The following is a 19,690-nucleotide window of genomic DNA, read 5'->3' on the forward strand; positions in this document are numbered from 1 at the left end:
AAATTAAATTAATAAAAAAAGAAAATCCCCCCCCCCCCCACCTAACCCCCAACCCATCTAACTTATTGCCCCTTTCTTCTTCATCTTCTTCTCTGTTGTTCCACAATCGCCATTTCTCGGCGATAACAAAAAAGAAAGTGCCTAACCCCATCTCATTTCGAATTCATCCACCAAATGTTTTCCTCTTTCATTTTTTTTGTTATATGTTATTCCTCCGACGACTATTCCAATTTTGTAAATATAATCGACCTTGATAAATTATTTTGAAATTGACAACGAAGAGAAATTAAAATTATATCAAATATTTATAGCATTTTTAATAAGTTTATGAATGGTGATAGATGCTCAATTGGAGTTATTGAAAATAAATATGTACAGATATTGGTCAATTTTTTAACTCCAAATGATACATTTTTTTCTTCTTCTTGAAAATTCAACAGGTACTTTGTTTACAGAAAATGAAAAAAAAAATGAATCATAATAAAAAGCAGAGAAACTTGAAGTTTTTAAAATGGTGGGTTGAAGGAAGATGAGTGTGGGGGTGTTTTTTTTTTTTTTTTAAAAAGATTTATGTTTAATTAAATTAATTTTTTTTTTATATATTTAGTCAATGCATGCCAAGTGTCAACAAAGTAGGTATACATATTTTTCAAAAAAATTAAAAAAATGCATTCACGCGCTCAGCAGCAGAGAGATACACTTATTTTGTTACATCAGCGTTTTGTGTTTAATAGGCACATTTCTTGAATAATTTAGGTGTTCAATAGGTATAAGTCCTAGTTCAGGTGTCTAAGTGAATTATGTGGATAACTTTAAGAGGTCGCAGATGACTTAAGCCTTTTCTTTTGATAAATCTGTTAAATTATTGACCAAAATGAACACTTTTGTTATACATTAGAGATCATCTCATCTAAATCTAATATATTAAGGACCAAAATCTACACACCTATTACACATTAAAATCATTTTAATCAAGTGAAATATATCAATATCAAAATAAAACATTACCCATTAATTAATAAAAGACCATTTTGTGATGGTAATGTACACGAAGAAATGTGTCATGTATATACTACTAAATTGTTACATTTTCAATTATTTCATACTTTTTCTTTATACAACTAGATTTGGATTGATGTAAGGATTTTAGTAAAAATTATATTTATTACGACTTTAATTTCTGTTTAATTTGACAGTTGAAAAGTATATCTAACTTCTCCAACAGAAATTAATTAAGGAACTTTACTAATGATGGTACCCATCATGATTTAGCTGATCAGCTTAGCTTTCACGCAAAGCAATCTTCACCTATTTAGAGAACCATATATTAATGTAAAGGTAAAATCTAGGTCCCAAGCAAACTTATTTCATAGAAAAATGTCTTTAGTTGTTGTGTTTTTTCTAAATATAAGTGGTTTTAAAATATATTTTTTTGTCTTATATTAATTGTTATTTTATTCAAAAGAATTTTTTAAAGAAAAAAATAGTAAAACTATCCTTCTTATTTAGTATTTCTTCTGGGATCTGTAAAAGAAAAAGTGAATAATTAATATGAGATGAAAAAAATATTATTAAAACTTCTAAATATAGTTACTTTCATTCATAATAAATGGTGTATTTAATCGGAATATTCACTACAGAAAATTACATACTCATGGAAGTAAGCTCATTATTTTATCTAAATTAACTTAGCCTAATAAATGTCTTGACTTTTTTTTGTTTATGCATCTTTGATAGGTTCTTGGTTATGTAAAACTCTCTTGATCTAATAAATTTGATATTAAAAGAAAAAAAATAATACTCTAATATTTTTTATTATGTGAAATATCACTTATTTTTAAAAATAGATGATGTAATTATTAGTTTTTCACCTTTATCCTTAGTCAATAAATGTAATGAAGTGAAATTAGGATGATTTACTTTAAAAAAAATTATTTATTAATATTTTCTTAAAGACCATGGAAAGGGGATAAGACAAAATAAGTAAAAAAATTCCCTCCCTCCATACCAATATATCATATTAGTTGATCATCCTACTATTAATAATTATCACAATTCACTTGTTAATTTCGAATATTTGAATAGATATTTTTTAAAAAATTCACCTTTATAATTAATACTTTTCTTTTTTTTAAAAAAAAAGTGTAAATAAATTTGTAAAATTTAAAAGAAAATACCAAGGAGTAAATTAGTAAGATTATTAATTAAAATTATGATTTTTAAGTGTGTGTGATGAAATAAAATAAAATAAAAGATATTTGTTCTAGTTGTTTATCGACTAGTCAACAAATTAAAAGTGGGTGGGTTAGAGCGTACGTGCCACCCCCTATCATTGACTTCTATATACCCTAGAGGTATTAAATTGTTTTAAAGATTTATTTAAGTTTTTTCCTTTTTTTTAATGTCATTTTGACATATTGCAATTTGCAATTATCGCTAACATTACAAAGATATTATATTTTCATTTGAGACGACATTCGCTAATAAGTCAACGACTCAAACCTTAGTTGCTTGTGGGGGTTACGTTGCTAAAGAAATTTTTTGGAGTTATCGAAGAAACATAATAGATTAAACTTTAAAGTAATCTAATATTATTTTATGAATTATTTAATTTATAAAATTAATCAAATTGGTTATATCAGACGTGATAAGTATTTTGTGATAAAGGGAGTGCATTATGCAATTTTGTAGTTCTTAATGTAACCATTCTTTTAATTCTAATTGAGATTAAATTTACTATTCGATCAAAATTTAGATTATCAAATCTTGTTTGCAGTTTTTTTTTTTGGTTAAAAGGATTATATATATATATATATATATATATATATAACTACGATTTGCAATTATTTGTGGCAAAACACACAAGAAAACTTCATTTGTGTCAATATTCGAAAACAATATAACATTCATTTATTTCTAAATTAGAAAACTTGCTTCAACCGAAGTCAACGAAGTGTTGAAATAAATTTTTTTTTATTGGATTAATAAATGACTTCTAAATTGATTATTAAAACATAAATACCAGCCTCTTTCATGTTTTTTATGGAATAAATAAATAAATCACAATTTAACTATTATACTCTAAATTTCATATCATTTACAAAAACTACAAAAAATTTTGAGGAAATGTACATGAGAGCAATGAAAATCCGAGATTTTTGTAATCAGAGAAACTTCTGAGATAAGGTGTAATTAGCGAACATAAAAATTATATTTGTATGTTATAGCTATAGTTTCCATAATTGCGCTCCATATCAAATTTTATGTTTGCTATAGAGCTTTTGATTTGTATAATTCGCTAGATACATTCAATTTTATACAAATAACAGTTTTATATAAATTCATTTATAAATTGTAATTTGTAATTTGTATAATAAGATTTGTATTTGGATAATTATAGTGTATGTATAGAAAGAAAATATATGTATTTGTATTTATATACAAACACAAATACATTTTATATCGAAATATATAAAATGATTAATTATATCTCAAAAATAGCTAATTGTATCCCAAATCAAATGACAAAAAAATAAAATATTTATTACAAATTACAAATAAAATAAATTATAGCTATAATATTTAATTTGAATCATTAGATTGTTATCTCATATCACTTTTTCAACTTTCTTAGTTAGAACTTTGAAGTGGATGCCATATGGCCCATTAGTCTTCATCTTTCAAAATTATAGGCTCAGAGCCTCGGTCCACTATGAATGGATGCTCTCGGTTTCGATTGGGCCTGTGAATTGCGATTATGAACTTTATTTCGAAAGGGCAAAAGAAACGAAGGCCCAAGCATTGACCGAAGACACTTTAAGAAAAATATGAATTATATTAAAAAAAAAATTGAGGTTTAGTATAAAATTTGTAGGAAAATAAATTTTCTGCGAATTTTTATACTAAGTTCAAGGAATATTCTTATGTAATTTATAGTGAGAGGGGGCAAAGAGATATCAAAGATCAACATATGATAATTGCTTAAGTAAGGTAGTCGCTTCTCTTTTTCAGTATACCGCTTCTAAGCCTATCTCTATGGAGTATAAAAAGAGGTGTGAGTTACATAAATCTAATAGTTTTAATACGAAATTACAATCTATCTCTAATAAGTTTCTAAATGAATTAATCTCTTAAAAATTGAAAAAATCGAATACAATAATTAAAGTTCGGATACATTAATATGTAGCTCGGATACATTAAATATTGTCTCAGATACATTTATATGTAGCTCAGATACATAATATGTATCACAGATACATTAAATACTAGCTCGTATATATTAAGGGGTCGTTTGATTACTATATAAGAGACATCTTATACATGTATGTATTGAAAGTTGCATTAGCATTACTATGTTGGGTATGAGTTTTTTATTAGGTATAAAAGTCAAAACAACTTATATCATGTTTGATTATTAAGAATTTAAATGTTGTATAAAGGTTATTCATGTTTTAATTTATACAGTGTTTGGTTGCATTTTTTGTAGTCCTACATAATTAATACCGTATAAAGTTATGCAGGGTAGAAGCTGAAATAAGTTATGTGGGTATTAGTTATACATGTATTAAAATGATAAATTACATATTTATCCTATTAATTTATTTTATTTTCTTTTTATTGTTTTCCTATATACATCTGTTGTTTTTAATTCTTTTTATATGTAGACCATTTTTATTTCTTTTAATTTCTTTTATTTTTTTAATTGGAAATTTTATTATTTTCCTATTATATATAGACTATTTTCATTTCTTTTTATATACTTATAATTTTTATTTATTTATGCAAATATACATATTTAAATTTGATTGTATATTTTTTAATGGTACATATGCTAATCAAATATTAGCATTATATATTATTCAATATATTCCACATTTTATTAGCATGTATTATTATTTTGTAAATAGTATATATTAATAATTTACAAGTTTAATATTCAATAATTAATAATTCATGTATTGTAATCTCTACATGCCTAAGTAACTAGATAAGAATATCAGCATAGCTAATATCCGTAGCTAATACCCGCATAATTAAGCTCAACATAACTAATTCTGCATAACTAATACCTTCATAACTAAACCCTGCATAACCAATACCTGCATAATTAATGCTTGCATAACTAAACCCTGCATAACTAAACCCTGCATGACTATAACCAGTAACCAAACGACCCCTAGTAATTTAATATGTAGCTCAGATACATTAAAAACTAGTTCGGATACATTAAATACTCACTTGAATACATTAATATGCAACTCCGATACATTAATATACAACTCGAATACATTAAAGAAATAAGAAATTTTGGAGATTTTTAAAACTAATAGGGAATAATGGAAATAAGTGAAACAAAATGTGTGTATTTATGTAATTTGTCCTAAAAGAGAGAGAACGAGCAAATGTTTGCTTGTGCCAAAGTTTGTGTCCTATTTATTAATTGAATATAATTATCGCGATTATTTTATTTTTATACGTTCACTATATTAAAATATATTTACTTTTGTTTGCTCATGCCAAAGTTTATGTCGTATAAATTAGTTGAATATAATTAGCGTGATTGTTTATTTTTATATGTTCACTATATTAAAAAATATGTATTCATATTTATTTACTCAGATCGTAAATTCAAGAATTAATTCATCAAAGATTAGTATTGAGCGTATGCAGGTTGTTTTCTAGGAGTGTCTTGTACAAAGTATTCAATTATCCTTTGAAAATGTGGCCATGTTAATTTAAAACCTTGAGGAATTCCGCAAATATTTAGCATTGTTTATATGATGTTCTATGTATATCTTATGTTTTTAACGAAAAATATCCATACGAAATACGGCATAATAAGTTATAATTTATAACCTAAAAAATACAATTAATTAAGTCAAGACTCATGTTCAAATGTAACAGTTACATTATCAGTCAATTATAATAAGTATTAACTAACTATTTTTTACCCAATTATCAAATCAATATTTATCTAAAAAATTATGTACTATTATCTAATAAATAACGTGATTATGTAAATAATTTGTTTACATATAAGTCCTATCATGTTTTAAGGAAGATTCATGAACGGTAGACTAATGTACCAAAATGGTAAAGGTGTAAATTGCCTATATTAATATTTACCATGCATCTATATAGGAATGAAGTGCACTTTATGACGCGATTTCAAATAACTTAATGATTATATTTGGTAGAATCAGAAATAAAACAAACACAATTTTTGCAAAGTCACTTAAAAAAGTCAAAAATTATTGAATGCTTAAAGTAGTAAAATCAACATGTTGAGCAAAACGACCATTCTCAGATCTCTAACTTCTTAATTGACTCATAATTTAAGTTGATATTATTACTTACCGCCATCTTTTTTTGACTGAATTGGACCCAATGTGAAGTTTGAACAGAAGACACAAAGAGGAAAAAAAAGAGAAGGAAAATGGAACAAAAGAAAAAGAAGATGCACAAAAAGTTGATAAAATTTATGAAATATTTTTTTTTAAAAAAAATATTCATCATCTAAGATAAATATTTATATATTTACATTTAATTATTCTAAATTATCAAAATGTGACATCCTTTTTAAAGAGAAGTATAACACATAAATTGAACGTATCAATAATAGAGTGGTAAAGTAATTAATAATGAATTTCAAATTATGTAGTACTACATGTTGCTGATGTTATGCTTGCAGTTGCGAGGTTCGAACCTTAACTAAGTCACAAAAAAATAAAAGTGGTCAAAATAAGTTACTATTTTAAGAAGTAACTAAAATATATTTAGTGGAAGAAAAAGTTTCACTTTATTCAATATTCTAAACGTTTTTCGTTAATTCATTACAAGTATATTTTTAATATATAACGGAACTATTTCTTACAATTTATAAAATGTAAGTTTTTCTTACACTTTGTAAAGTGAAACTTTTTCTTACACTTTATAAAGTGGAAGAAAAACTTATATTTACAAAGAGAAATATTTTTCAAATTTTGCTCTCGTTATGATGTTTTTGTAGTGTTTGTCGTACAATTGAGATATTTTCCCTATATATGTAAAAAAAAATATAAATATTTATCACATGCAATTAACTTACTTAAATAAATAATCAAGTGTTGGACATACTAATAATCACTTACATAAAAAATAGGCGAGACATGAAAATTTGAGAATGTCACAATATTTTCCGTCATTTCAAATTGTGAGGACTGACCAAAATAAATATCTAGTCCATAACTTGAAGCAATATTCTTATCTTGTTGAAGTAAACTGCTTCAAAATATATAATAATAATAATAATAATAATAATAATAATAATAATAATAATAATAATAATAATAAATAATTGACAAAAATAAACAAATAATAATCGAAATATAATTATTGAGCATTTTCAATCACTTTCATTGATAGTTTCGTTCAAATCAAAATCATATCAATCAGTAAGAATATTTTGGTAATGATTCATGTTAGAAAATTAGTAGATTGAGTTATCAGAAATTCGTCAACGCTATTATGATTTTCTAATTGAGGATGAACATCAACCGATTAAGGAAAACATTGTTGTCTAGTCTTAGGCTCCTTTCTAACATAGATTTCAAGTATTGTTAACTTGATTTGATCTATTTAATCATTTGGAACCCTCAAAAAGTCGATCAACGAATCATTATTATAGATAATCATCTCCAAAATTTGCTTGTCCTTGTGATAAAAATGATGTGATAAAAATGAAGTAGATATTTTCCGACTATAATCATAATAAAACTATTTATACCCTATTCTTTTATAAATTGATGAAAGAATATATGATATCGATTATTAATTTTTTTTATTTTTATGATAGGTCAAATCAATATAATTGTATGGCAAACACAACAAAAGCATCATAAGGAGAGCAAAACTTGAAAAATATTCCTCTTTGTAAACTGTAAGTTTTTCTTCCACTTTATAAAGTGTAAGAAAAAGTTCCACTTTACAAAGTGCAAGAAAAACTTACATTTTGTAAAGTGTAAGAAATAATTTCATTATACATTAAAATATACTCATTATGGACTAAATCTATTTTAGTTACTTCCTAAAATAGTGATTTATTTTTGATTACTTTATTTTTTTTTTGCTTAATTAGATTCCGAACTCTGCATTTGCCAGCCTTAAAAAAATGTATCGGTACAAGCAGAGACATCCATAAACTAAAAGTTCCATGATGTACTGCCAAAGCCTGTTAGAATATTTGTTACCTAACATGATTCAAGTATCAATTAAATTAATTAATCTTCACTATCCTCCATTTCTAATTTAAGAAGAAGTAATCCTAATCTGGACTGACAATTTGCAAATTAAAGACTAGCAAAGTTTGTTAATTTTTTTTCTTTTTGTTCAGAAAAAGGGATTTCCTTTTTTTTTTTTTTGAAAAGAAAGAAGCGAAAGAGAATATACACCAGGTGCAATAAAATCCATGCACGCAAAGACCTGCTGCCTATTGGGCAAGCCATAATTTTTAAAATAAAAAAAAGAAAAGCATAATCAGGATACAAATCGAAACAAGCAAAACATCCATATATATAACATAATTAATTACAAATAGTACTAATTAACGACTCTTTACATCAGCAAAGACCATAATCAACTTTGAACAATATTCAACATCCAACAATAGATATCAGATTCACAAAAAAAAAAGAGCATATTAAAGTGATCAGACAGAGACGAAGAATTATAGTACTGATTCTTTTTTTTTTTCTTTGGTCCACTGTCTAAACATTATTTTTTTCACACACTAACAACACTACTTGACTTGATAAAATAACATGCCTAGTGTTCAACGTCGTCGTTCTGGGGTCCAGTGAGGAGCTTTTGGACTGAAATTCACAGAAATCACCCTGGAGTCCAAAAGTTCAACAATAGGAGTAAAATTAACACACCTTGGTGCCTTGTACTGATTAATTGATGCACCTCTCGAAATTGCGTAATCCATAAGTTCTTCAAATGTTCCGTTTTTCACCACTCTAATCTCCAGTGGCCCGATTGAATTGTCTGCGACGCGACACTGCCTGTACACCGAGTTCAATGATTGTTCCATCGCAAGGCAGCAGTGGTTCAACACGTCATCACTCGGTGGGTTAGCCGGGTCCTTAACAAGTAACTCCCAGTAAATAACGTAATGCCCCGGAATTGTCTTAGTATCGGCAAAACTGGTGTACTCAACCAAAGTAGTATCATACGGGCGCAAAAGTGCGGTCGCATTTTCAATGGCGGTGTGTAATTCGGACTCATCGGTTTTATCAGAATCAATACTCAACAGCACGTTTTTTCGCCTGACGAATTTGAACTGAGGGGCCGAGTTGTGGAACCCGGTGACCTGGAGTATGTCACCAACTCGGTAACGGCATAGGCCGGCGTAAGTTGTGATCACGAGCTCGTATTCTTTTCCAATTTCCACATCAGCAAGGTCTACTAGATGTGGGGGTGAGTCACGAGAGATTTGAACCGGGTTGACCGGGTCATGAGGGATGAATTCAAAGTAACCCATATTTGGCATAATGGTGTAACAAACTTCACAAGGCTTACACAATGGATTCAAATTGAGTCCAAAATAACATTCGGATGATGCGTACATTGTACACACCTTTGGTAGACCCCCACTATAATAATCCAAAGTAGGTATATATTGAGCCATTGCACCTGTGACTATCACATCAAGGTACTTTGTGTTTGGCCAAATTCTAGTAATGATTCCTTCCCAATTTTCGCCTTCACATTCCTTAGCAACAAACTCAGCAAGTTGGGGATTTGGTTTGAGTATTTGGGAAATGCAATTTCGGATAGACGGGTCTGAAACTCTAGGGTTTAGAGTTCCAGACGCGATATCCTGAGACAATTGCTTCCAATTGAGTTGAAGAAAACGGATGGCACGGAGTAAGCCAGAGGCAAAAACAGCACCAACTCGGAGGACTTCTTCTCTCATGAGAAGTCCACAAAGCATTTGGGAATACATGCTTTGGAATGAATCGACACAGAGAATGGTCTCGTTGGGGCTTGTATACACATTGTATGGATCGTATGGCCTTGTCTTGAATTGTTCACTTTTGTAGTAACTTGTTAGGACTGGACGTGCAACAAGGCCACTAGGCGTCTTCGTTTCTGCCTTGATAAATAGAAAGTACAATCCCTTCCCCTTATCTAAACCAGGCACATACCTGTTTAAAAGTCCATGAATAACCCAAAATCATTTCTCTAGTTACAATTTCTTTCACTACTTTTCTCCATAAGGCTAATGTTAATTTAGAAAGAAAAAAAGTTGCTTTAAAACGGGTTATTCTACACCAAATTTAGTCTGTATATACTAGACCAAATTCGATGTATGAAACATTTAATACATTAAAGATTCATGCATGTTATAGTATACTAACCCAAGGGGTAAATCACTTACAGATTCATCACGGGCTGTAGAAGGTTGTACAGTTTTTGTCTGCGTTCTAGCTCATCCGCAATAGTGGGCATCAGTTTTCTCTCTCCAGCAGACGTCCCCGAACTATATATTATCAAAACAGTATTTCATCAATACGATATTATACTGTGTACGTAACTAATCAGTACTAGTAAACTACAGTAGTGAGTCAGATAAAAAGAACGTAAAGCATTTTTTTTACTAATTATAACAAGTATATATGCAAGACATGTTGTGAAATCATACCTGGTAAGGAATTCAGAGATAGGATGAGATGAGAAAATTGGAGAACGATCACCATTAGCAATACGATCAATATCAGGTTTAAGATCCTCGTATGTAACAACGGGGACCTTAGACTTGAAAGTTTCACGGTCAATAGCACCATTAATGTTGAATCTCTGGAGGTACTCAGTATTGGCATTTCGGGTTAATATTTCAGCCAATACTTTCACTTGTTCAGGATCAATATTTTTAGTCATGTCATCTATAAACTGAAGGACCTTGGCATCTTTTTCACATGCCGGAGGACCAAGAGGAGATGAAAGACCAGAAACAATAGCCATAATTTTAAAAAGTGGAAGTGAGAATTTAAAGCAGAATAAGATTATTGTTTATTTCAATTGTGTGGTTTGGTTGCTGAAGAAGGGAACCTATTTATAGTAAAAGGGAGGTTTTAATCTTCCATATTTACCACGTCACTTTCCACGTAAGCATGTACACGTGGAAAACCATAGTAATAAAAATATTTGGTAATTTTAGGCATGGACTTGGACGAAGCATTGCCGTGCATCGACTTTGTAATATTTTTTGTCGGGTATACGGTCCACTGAAGAGGGAACATGTGGACCCCATAAAACGTCATTTGTCTGCTCAACTCAGAACCGATGGGCCCACTTTGTTTGACAGGTCAGCAATATCCAGCTAGGGTTTTTTTGTCTTTTCCTGTGAGTTTGTTGGTCACGGACAAATATTAGGCTGCCGGCGAAGGGGCAAATTTCACTGAAATTAAAAAACGCCTATTTATTAGGAGCTAATATTAACTTAATTAACCGTTAAATAGTTTATTTATTGTTAGAATTTTATGGAGAATTGATGAGGTTAATATAATATGTAAAGGTAAAGAATATATTTTTGCAGCAATCACATGAGCATCCTCGGTTTTATCACTGTTGTTTAGTTAATTGTCTACTAGTATAGCTCCCGGGCTTTCTACCAGGATGCCCCTGCCATTGTTTTCATCGCCTTGTCAATTCCTTGTCGGCTAAGAGTGACAAAATCAGCCCATCATCATGATCCATTAACTCTTTAATGATTTACTTATTTAATAATTGATTTTGAATTATGTAAAAGTTTAATTGATATATAGGCGAGATTGATTAATGAGTCATTCAATCTCCTATAATATTTTGGAAAGACATTTTTTATTTGATATATTAGTTATTTATAGTTATACAGAGGGAAAATGATTATTAGATATTTAAAATGAATTTATCAAGATTAAATTACGATATGATAGCGCAAATAACTTTTGAATAGTTTATTCACTCAATTTATTTTGACATGTCTGAATTTTGATTTAACCCACTTCGTACTCTTAGCTATAAGTATAGTTTTCCTTATTTATTTTTTGTTATATTGTTGATTAAATACTAAAGTTTATTTAATTATACAATATGATTTGCTTTAAATAGGGGTTTCGTTGGACTTTTTCATATTCTAACGTCGGTTGTGTTTCTGATACCTAACCCTCTTAACTCATTTGGTGGGTTTTATATGTTCCACAGTAGAAGTGAAAGGTTTAGTAATGTAGCAATGATATTCTCTTTCCCACTCCCAAAGTAATGATAAAAGATTATTCCATAGTAATAGCACTAATTTCACTATGCATCGTAATTCTTTTAAATAATCAATAACTTGAATCTATGTTGAATAGCTTCACATCGAATGAAAAGATGACTAATTTTCTTTTTGAATTTGGGCAGTTCTTTCATCACAAGTTAATTTTTAACGTTAAAGTTAGGCTTTAGGTCTATCACTTTATATGGTATCACACAATCATTTTAAATTGGATCTACACACTAGATATCTAGTCTTACATGTGAGGTGGGTGTTGAAGTGTCCGAATAAAAAAAAATGATGAGTGGTCGGTCTCCTTATATGGTCGGACTTGTGAAATTCTCTACTAGCTTTTTAAATTGAGTTAGATTCAAAATTATTTTTTATCATTTCTAGAAAATAAGCTTTTTTGAGCATAACACCAAAATTCTTGACATGAAGAGAGGACCCATATAAATATATTAGTAAAAGAATACAATATAAAGAATCAGTTTGTTTTCAGATAAGAACAAATTAGGTAGGAGATGATCATACATTTTTTCAAATCAGGCAGTTAACCTTTTTTTAAATCTTTTTCTAATTGTGTGTGTGCGCGTGCGAATATATCATGTTTCTCAGTGTTTATGTTACACGATTTTGGTAGAATCCTTTGTACTCACGATATTAATAATTCAAGTGTGTATTTCGTACCGTAAAATCAAGTCCAATTTAGGATTTATGGGCACAATTCAATCAAGAGTTTAAATTATATACGTTATTGTTAATATAAGGTTATTGTTATGCTAAGCTATTGAATATTTATTATTGTTATAAATCCTATATTTTGAGAGACTAGTTAACATATGAATATTTATTGAGTAATCTGATAATGTTTATGAAAAAACTGATAGTGTATATGACTTAAATATGTTAATTATTGGTCGTAAAGGCGAAGTGGTCTTTCATACTGTTTCGAACGGTCAAATCAACATAAAGATGAGAATCTCGTGTGTGTTAAGAATTTCTGAAATGGGAGAAACCAACTTTATGAATAATGTTTGTGTTTCTTCAGTTATAGTTTTGTATCGTGGTGGCCACTAAGACTAAATGGACCTAGGCTTTGCAAAATTGCAATTATATATCTCATGATAATGAGGGAACAATTGATGATGAAAACACAGTACGGTGGACCTAAAATCTTGTACTTTTCATGTCCTTTTGCCTGCCCTCATATAGACAATTGTTATTTTGTTAATTGAAATTTTAACTAATTAACTCAACGTTATTAGGATTCTTTACAAATCCATCTCAAGGTAAAACTCGATTGGATTTTTCATTTTGTTTGTTGGGTTGCATATATTTTACATGGTTATTCGTTTTATATTTTTTAGAGATGTAACTTTTTACTGTGAAAATGATCTATGTTTTGTCAAAAATAAAGATAAAATTGTATTATACTTCATCCTATTCAAACTCCACGTGGCGTGTAATTCCACCGAGGAAGTTATCGTTCTATTATTAGTGACATGAATTTAATGGAAACAGTAAGGCCAATTATGGTTTCTATCTAACTATATTTGATGAATTAAGTTTACTTTTGAACGTTATCCTTAATTGTTTGATTGTCTGGGCGGGGGTATTAGAAAATGTAAATATATTTGCAGCCTTATAAAGCTAGTTAATTAATAAGGTAGATGATATAATATGCTTTGTAATTATAAATTTTATTCAAATACCGTTATACAAATATAGTAGTGAATGATTGAATATATTTCTTTTATGTGATAAATAAGAAATCAAAAAATTCGTATAATATTTCCATCCAAATCCATTTGTTTTACTAAGGGATAGAGAATAGAAACCATGCATGCATTATTTTATTGTTTTTGTGCAAGTCTTGACACATTGTATTTTTGCGCCTCTTGTGGGATACAGTTAGTAGCTTATGTTATATAATTTATCGTAAATAACCATTCCTTCGAATTTAAGATATTTGTTTTACCTGTACAATCACATATACTTGATGAATGAGTATTTGGGCTTATAATGCCTTGTGTAGGTAATTGGAACAAATTAACATGGACGTTGGACCTCGTAAAACTACTGTTGGGAAGTAGGAGAACAAATAAAGTAGTTTTGATGATTGATAAAGTGAAGGCATGGTGTCGTATGTATACAATTATGAGAGTTGCGACAAAGAAGAAAAAGTATTGAAGAAAAGAAGAAAAAGTGCAGAATTGTAAAGAAGGAAAAGAAGGAAACAAATATGGAAATAAATAAAGAAGGAAAGAAATAAAAAAAAAGTAGCAATTCAAGTCAAAGAAGGAAAGAAATAAAAAAGTAGCAATTCAAGTCAAAGAAGGAAAGAAATAAAGAAATTACAATTCAAGTCAAATAAGGAAAGACGTAAATATAGACAAGTTCAAGAAGGAAAAGGATTTGTAATTCCTTTCCTTGTAGAAGTTGAAGGCAAATCAAATCTATAAAAGGATCAAGAAGTTGAAAGAAAAAAATGTCTTTGCAATCACAAAAATCGAGAGAATTTTTCCAGCAAAGCCAGAACGATAGGTATTGCATATTCACGAAATATATCATCTTGAGAGTAGTATTTTCTGGAGAAAAAACGCAGGTCTTCGTCACAGAAACGCAAGGACCAGGTTCACCTTCATCACAGCAACATAAGCACCAGGTTCACGAAACCTGTTCTACTCAGAACTATTGGATATTGAAGTTTGATCAATTAAAGTCTAAGGTTATTAGTCTTTGTTGATTTGTTCTAGGTTTATTATTGAGTTGTAATAATTCCTAGATTTGTAACAAGAAGTGGGTTTGACTTCTTGGGAGTTGAGTCTTGAGAGATTTGTACAAAGGGTGGGTTTGGCTCTTTGTAGGGTTGAGTTTCAGTGAGGGTTGTAACAAAAGGTGGGTTTGGCCTTTTGGAGAGATCGATTGGAGTCAATCGAGGGAGTAGTAGAGATAAGACTTTTTGATTATTGAGTTGTAATCACAAAATCTTATAGTTGAATTAATAAAACGAGGTTTTTCCTTCCTTGAGTGAGGAAGGTTTTTAATTCAGTAAGTGTTTGTGTCTTTACTCTGTCTTTACTTAAAAGCAACTTACACGAACCTGGTTCGTGTTCTGGGGTAAGGTTTCTTCAATTGGTATCAGAGCAGGTCTTTTCGTTAAAAGATTCACACCTTGAAAAGACTCAATGGCAGCACCACCTACCCCACAAGAGGGAGCTTCACAAACACGACCACCACTGTTCAATGGCAAATATTATGGATGGTGGAAAAATCGTATGATGGACCATCTTATTGGCGAAAACCCTGATCTATGGGGAGTAATTCTAGATGGCCCAACCATACCTATGAAAACCGCAACTGATGGAATCACCAAAATCCCAAAGGAAAGAAAAGAATGGAATGTTGAAGACAAGCTTGCAATCCAAAACAATGCCAAAGCCAAGAAAATTTTGATCTGTGGCATAGGACCAGACGAATACAATCGAATCTCGTCCTGTCAAGATGCCAAAGCCATATGGGAAACACTACAAACAGCTCATGAAGGAACAACGCAAGTCAAGAAGTCCAAAATTGATAACTTGAACAGGCAATATGAGCTGTTCAGGATGGCAGAAGGGGAGACTATTCAAGATATGCACACCAGGTTCACCTCCATCATTAATGAGATGTACTCCTTGGGAGAGATAGTTCCTAATGGAAAGGCAGTAAGGAAACTCTTGAGTGTCCTTCCTGAAACTTGGGAAAGTAAAGTCGAGGCTATCACTGAAGCCCGCGACCTAGACTCACTGGCCATGGATGAGTTGATTGGTAATCTCATCACATACGAACTCAAGAAAAACCAAGAAAAGGAAATTGGAGGAAAAAGGAAGGAAAGGAACCTGGTTCTAAATAAAAATGCATCAGATGATTTTGAAGATGAAAATATTGCCCTCATAACCAAAAGGTTCACCAGAATGCTAAAGAGAGGGCAGACCTTTCAAAAGAAAACTTCTCAAAAACCATCTGAAAACACTAAAGACCAGGTTTGTCATAAATGTGGGAGCCCAGATCACTTCATCAAATTCTGTCCACTTTGGGCTTTAGAGCAGAAAAAGGCAAACTTTGAGAAGGTCAAAGACATCAAGAATGATAAGTACATTCCCACAAACAGAAGAATGACCAATCAAGAAGCGGATCTTTCAACGAGAAGAGCCTTTGCCGCTATGGGGGACTTATCTGAAGAAGAATTTGAGGATGGAGGGTTCGAAAATCAGTCACTACTTGCAATAGAACAATCAAATAAATATGATTTTCTTGCACTCATTGCTGAAACAGATTCTGAAGATGATGAAGAAGATGACAAACAAAGCAAGGTAAGTTTTCATCACATCAAAGTAAATATTGAATCATATTCTAAAAAGGAACTAGAGTCTTTATTGAGTACTCTTATAGATGCATATCAGTCTGTCAATTCTGAAAGAGAACAAGTGATGGAAAACTATGCATCTTTAAGAGAAGTCAATGACAATCTTGAGAAACACAATCACTTTCTTCAAAATAAATTAAAAGAACAGATTAAAATCTCAGAGTTAAGTCACAAGGGCAAAAACTCTGCTAGTGAACTTCAATTAGCTCTAGAAGAAAAAATAAAATTGTTAACCATAAAATATCAAGCTTTAACAGAAAGGAATAGGTTGTTACAAGAAAATCTTGATCATACCAAACTGGATCTGGAAAGAAATCTTAGATGGACCAGGTCCTCTGAAATTTTAACTCAGATTCAAGAAAAGCAAACCACTAGTCGAAGTGGGATAGGTTTTAAAAAACAGAATAATCTTGTGTCACACACTATTCACATGTCTAAAAGTTTATGCACTCATTGTGGAAACTCAGGTCATTTAAAGAATCAATGTAAAGCTTTATTTGAGGCTTTTCAGAAAAATGTTAAGTTCACCAAAAAGGAAAAGACTGATACGGCTAAGAACCTGGTTCGAAATAAAAATGCTCCAAATAAAAGGTTTTCTTATTTGCCTTTATGGGCTAGAAGAAATCTTATTCATCCTTTTACTCACATAAAGGGGCCCAAGCTAATCTGGGTTCCCAAGACTAATCTTTGACTAGTGTTTCAGGTGAAGGTGAGAGGGAAAAGGCCAACTTGGTACATGAATAGTGCATGCTCCAAACATGTGCTAAAAATGGTAGAAAATTTCCTCTCGCTCTTTGATTTTCAAGGAGACAGTTTATTCCTTGAAAAGGATGAAAAAAAAAAAGTTGAAGAAAGTGACATGATATCAAACATCTTTGATGATGCAAATTTAGGGAACACTGCATATGAACCTGGTTCACAGCTAACAATCATTGATGCACCTGCAACATGAATTACTACTAATCTATGGTTCTGGAGATTGGGGGAATATTAGAGCAATCGGGACAGTAAGAGTATGGCACACCTTTAGGGGGAACTTCGTTGTGTGAACATGGTCCTTGTTATTCATTGGAAGGTATTGAAAATTGACAAGGGTTGGTTCTCTGTGAATCAGCTTGAGATTCATTTGATCTGGGAGAATATGATGATGCGACATTCTCATGAAGGCCTTGAATATGAAGAACTTGAGAAAAATCAGTCAAAGCATGGTGTTATCGAAACAAGTTGATGCATTATCATGATTTCCTTTAATAATTGGCTAGTAAAAGAATAATCTTACGCTTGAGTAATTATACAATGAATATCTGCTAACTCAACCTCGTACTGTAACAGGTACACACTCAAGTCACATCTCAAACAATGCTTAGAAAGTTTGCGGATGTTATCTCTTCTTTTTGCTAACACCATTAAGTAAGTCATGAAGAAACACAAAAAAGGGGAACCTGGTTTCTCTGTAATACTCAGGTATGTACCATCCTTTTTCAATGCATTAATTTCCTGAGTGTGGGTCAAACATAAGCACTAATGAACCTGGTCGATCATCAAAAATTCAACTTTCTTAAAGATCACCAAGAACCCTCTTTGACAATAAGCATCGTTCAATCTCAAACTGCTCTAATGATGAAAATCTCAGTATTGAAGTCACTCATGCTTTAATTTAGGGGGAACCCTGCTTTATCACCCACATCTGAACCAGGTTCACAAACTCCAAATTGATATTTCATCCATTCCAAGTGTATAACTTGTCTATCTCTCAGGGGGAACAATTCTCACAGAAATAAATTGTTGCTTGCTTTCATTATTGATAAACACATCTCTTTGTGCACCAAAATGTGATGAATCTCTTACTAGTAGTTGGTACTCCTTCAAAGTTGTCATCAAGAAAAAGGCTATCAAAAAAAAAAAAAGAGAAGAAAATCATGGAGAATGAAAATGTTACGGAGTAGAGTTAAAAAAAAAAAAAAAGGGATGATGTATCTCATGTTTCTCGTGATGAAATTTCACATTCTAAGAAAACTGATCAGAATAAAGAAGCTGGTGCACAATGGGCATACTGAAAAAATTATCAATGGCAGTAAACATCCCTTTCTTCCTTACTTTAGTAATCTTTGTCCCAATCCTTATCCTCAAATTTTATACTCTTTTGACTCTTTGATGTGCTTATGTCTGTCTCATACTCATGATATTATATGTTTTTGATTAAGGGCATAAACTGGTACATATTTGTTTATTTCGTTTCTCATTGAAGATCTTAATTGTGTATGAGTTTAAGATGACTAATATCCTCAGATTAACTAACCATTTTGTTAGCAGAAGTGTACTTGAAAGTGTTGCCCAAGTGGCTATGAGTTAAAAATGATATTGCACTCATTGAATGTTATTCGAGTTCTTTGGTTATTGGTTTTCAATGATGCCAAAAGGGGGAAAGTATATAATGTAGATAGACATATGTATAGTTTGTCATCATCAAAAAGGGGGAAATTGTTGGGGAATGAGAAAACATGAAGTTTGTAGTTTTGATGGATGACAAAGAATTGAAGTTTTGATCACTAACAAAGAGTCTTGATGTGTAACAAATCATTGGTTATCATCATCAAAAAGGGGGAAAATGTTGGGAAGTAGGAGAACAAATAAAGTAGTTTTGATGATTGATAAAGTGAAGGCATGGTGTCGTATGTATACAATTATGAGAGTTGCGACAAAGAAGAAAAAGTATTGAAGAAAAGAAGAAAAAGTGCAGAATTGTAAAGAAGGAAAAGAAGGAAACAAATATGGAAATAAATAAAGAAGGAAAGAAATAAAAAAAAAGTAGCAATTCAAGTCAAAGAAGGAAAGAAATAAAAAAGTAGCAATTCAAGTCAAAGAAGGAAAGAAATAAAAAAGTAGCAATTCAAGTCAAAGAAGGAAAGAAATAAAAAAGTAGCAATTCAAGTCAAAGAAGGAAAGAAATAAAAAAGTAGCAATTCAAGTCAAAGAAGGAAAGAAATAAAAAAGTAGCAATT

At 30.6% G+C, this 19,690-nt stretch overlaps 2 protein-coding genes across 2 annotated transcripts; one reads left to right on the forward strand and one right to left on the reverse strand.

Annotated features, from left to right (window-relative positions):
• Positions 1-8,522: 8,522 nt before the first annotated feature.
• On the reverse strand, positions 8,523-11,079 carry LOC107009440 (probable indole-3-acetic acid-amido synthetase GH3.1). The gene is made up of 3 exons (XM_015208778.2): positions 10,685-11,079; positions 10,421-10,522; positions 8,523-10,187 (listed from the first exon to the last, which is right to left on the reverse strand). The coding sequence occupies exons 1-3, from the start codon at positions 11,002-11,004 to the stop codon at positions 8,810-8,812; spliced, it is 1,800 nt and encodes a 599-aa protein (XP_015064264.1). The 5' UTR covers positions 11,005-11,079; the 3' UTR covers positions 8,523-8,809.
• Positions 11,080-16,193: 5,114 nt separating this feature from the next.
• On the forward strand, positions 16,194-18,595 carry LOC107009525. The gene has a single exon (XM_015208869.2). It carries the CDS (start codon positions 16,237-16,239, stop codon positions 17,377-17,379), a length of 1,143 nt encoding a protein of 380 aa, XP_015064355.2. The 5' UTR covers positions 16,194-16,236; the 3' UTR covers positions 17,380-18,595.
• Positions 18,596-19,690: the final 1,095 nt, after the last annotated feature.

Source organism: Solanum pennellii, chromosome 2 (assembly GCF_001406875.1).
Source record: "Solanum pennellii chromosome 2, SPENNV200".
Classification (NCBI taxonomy): domain Eukaryota; kingdom Viridiplantae; phylum Streptophyta; class Magnoliopsida; order Solanales; family Solanaceae; genus Solanum; species Solanum pennellii.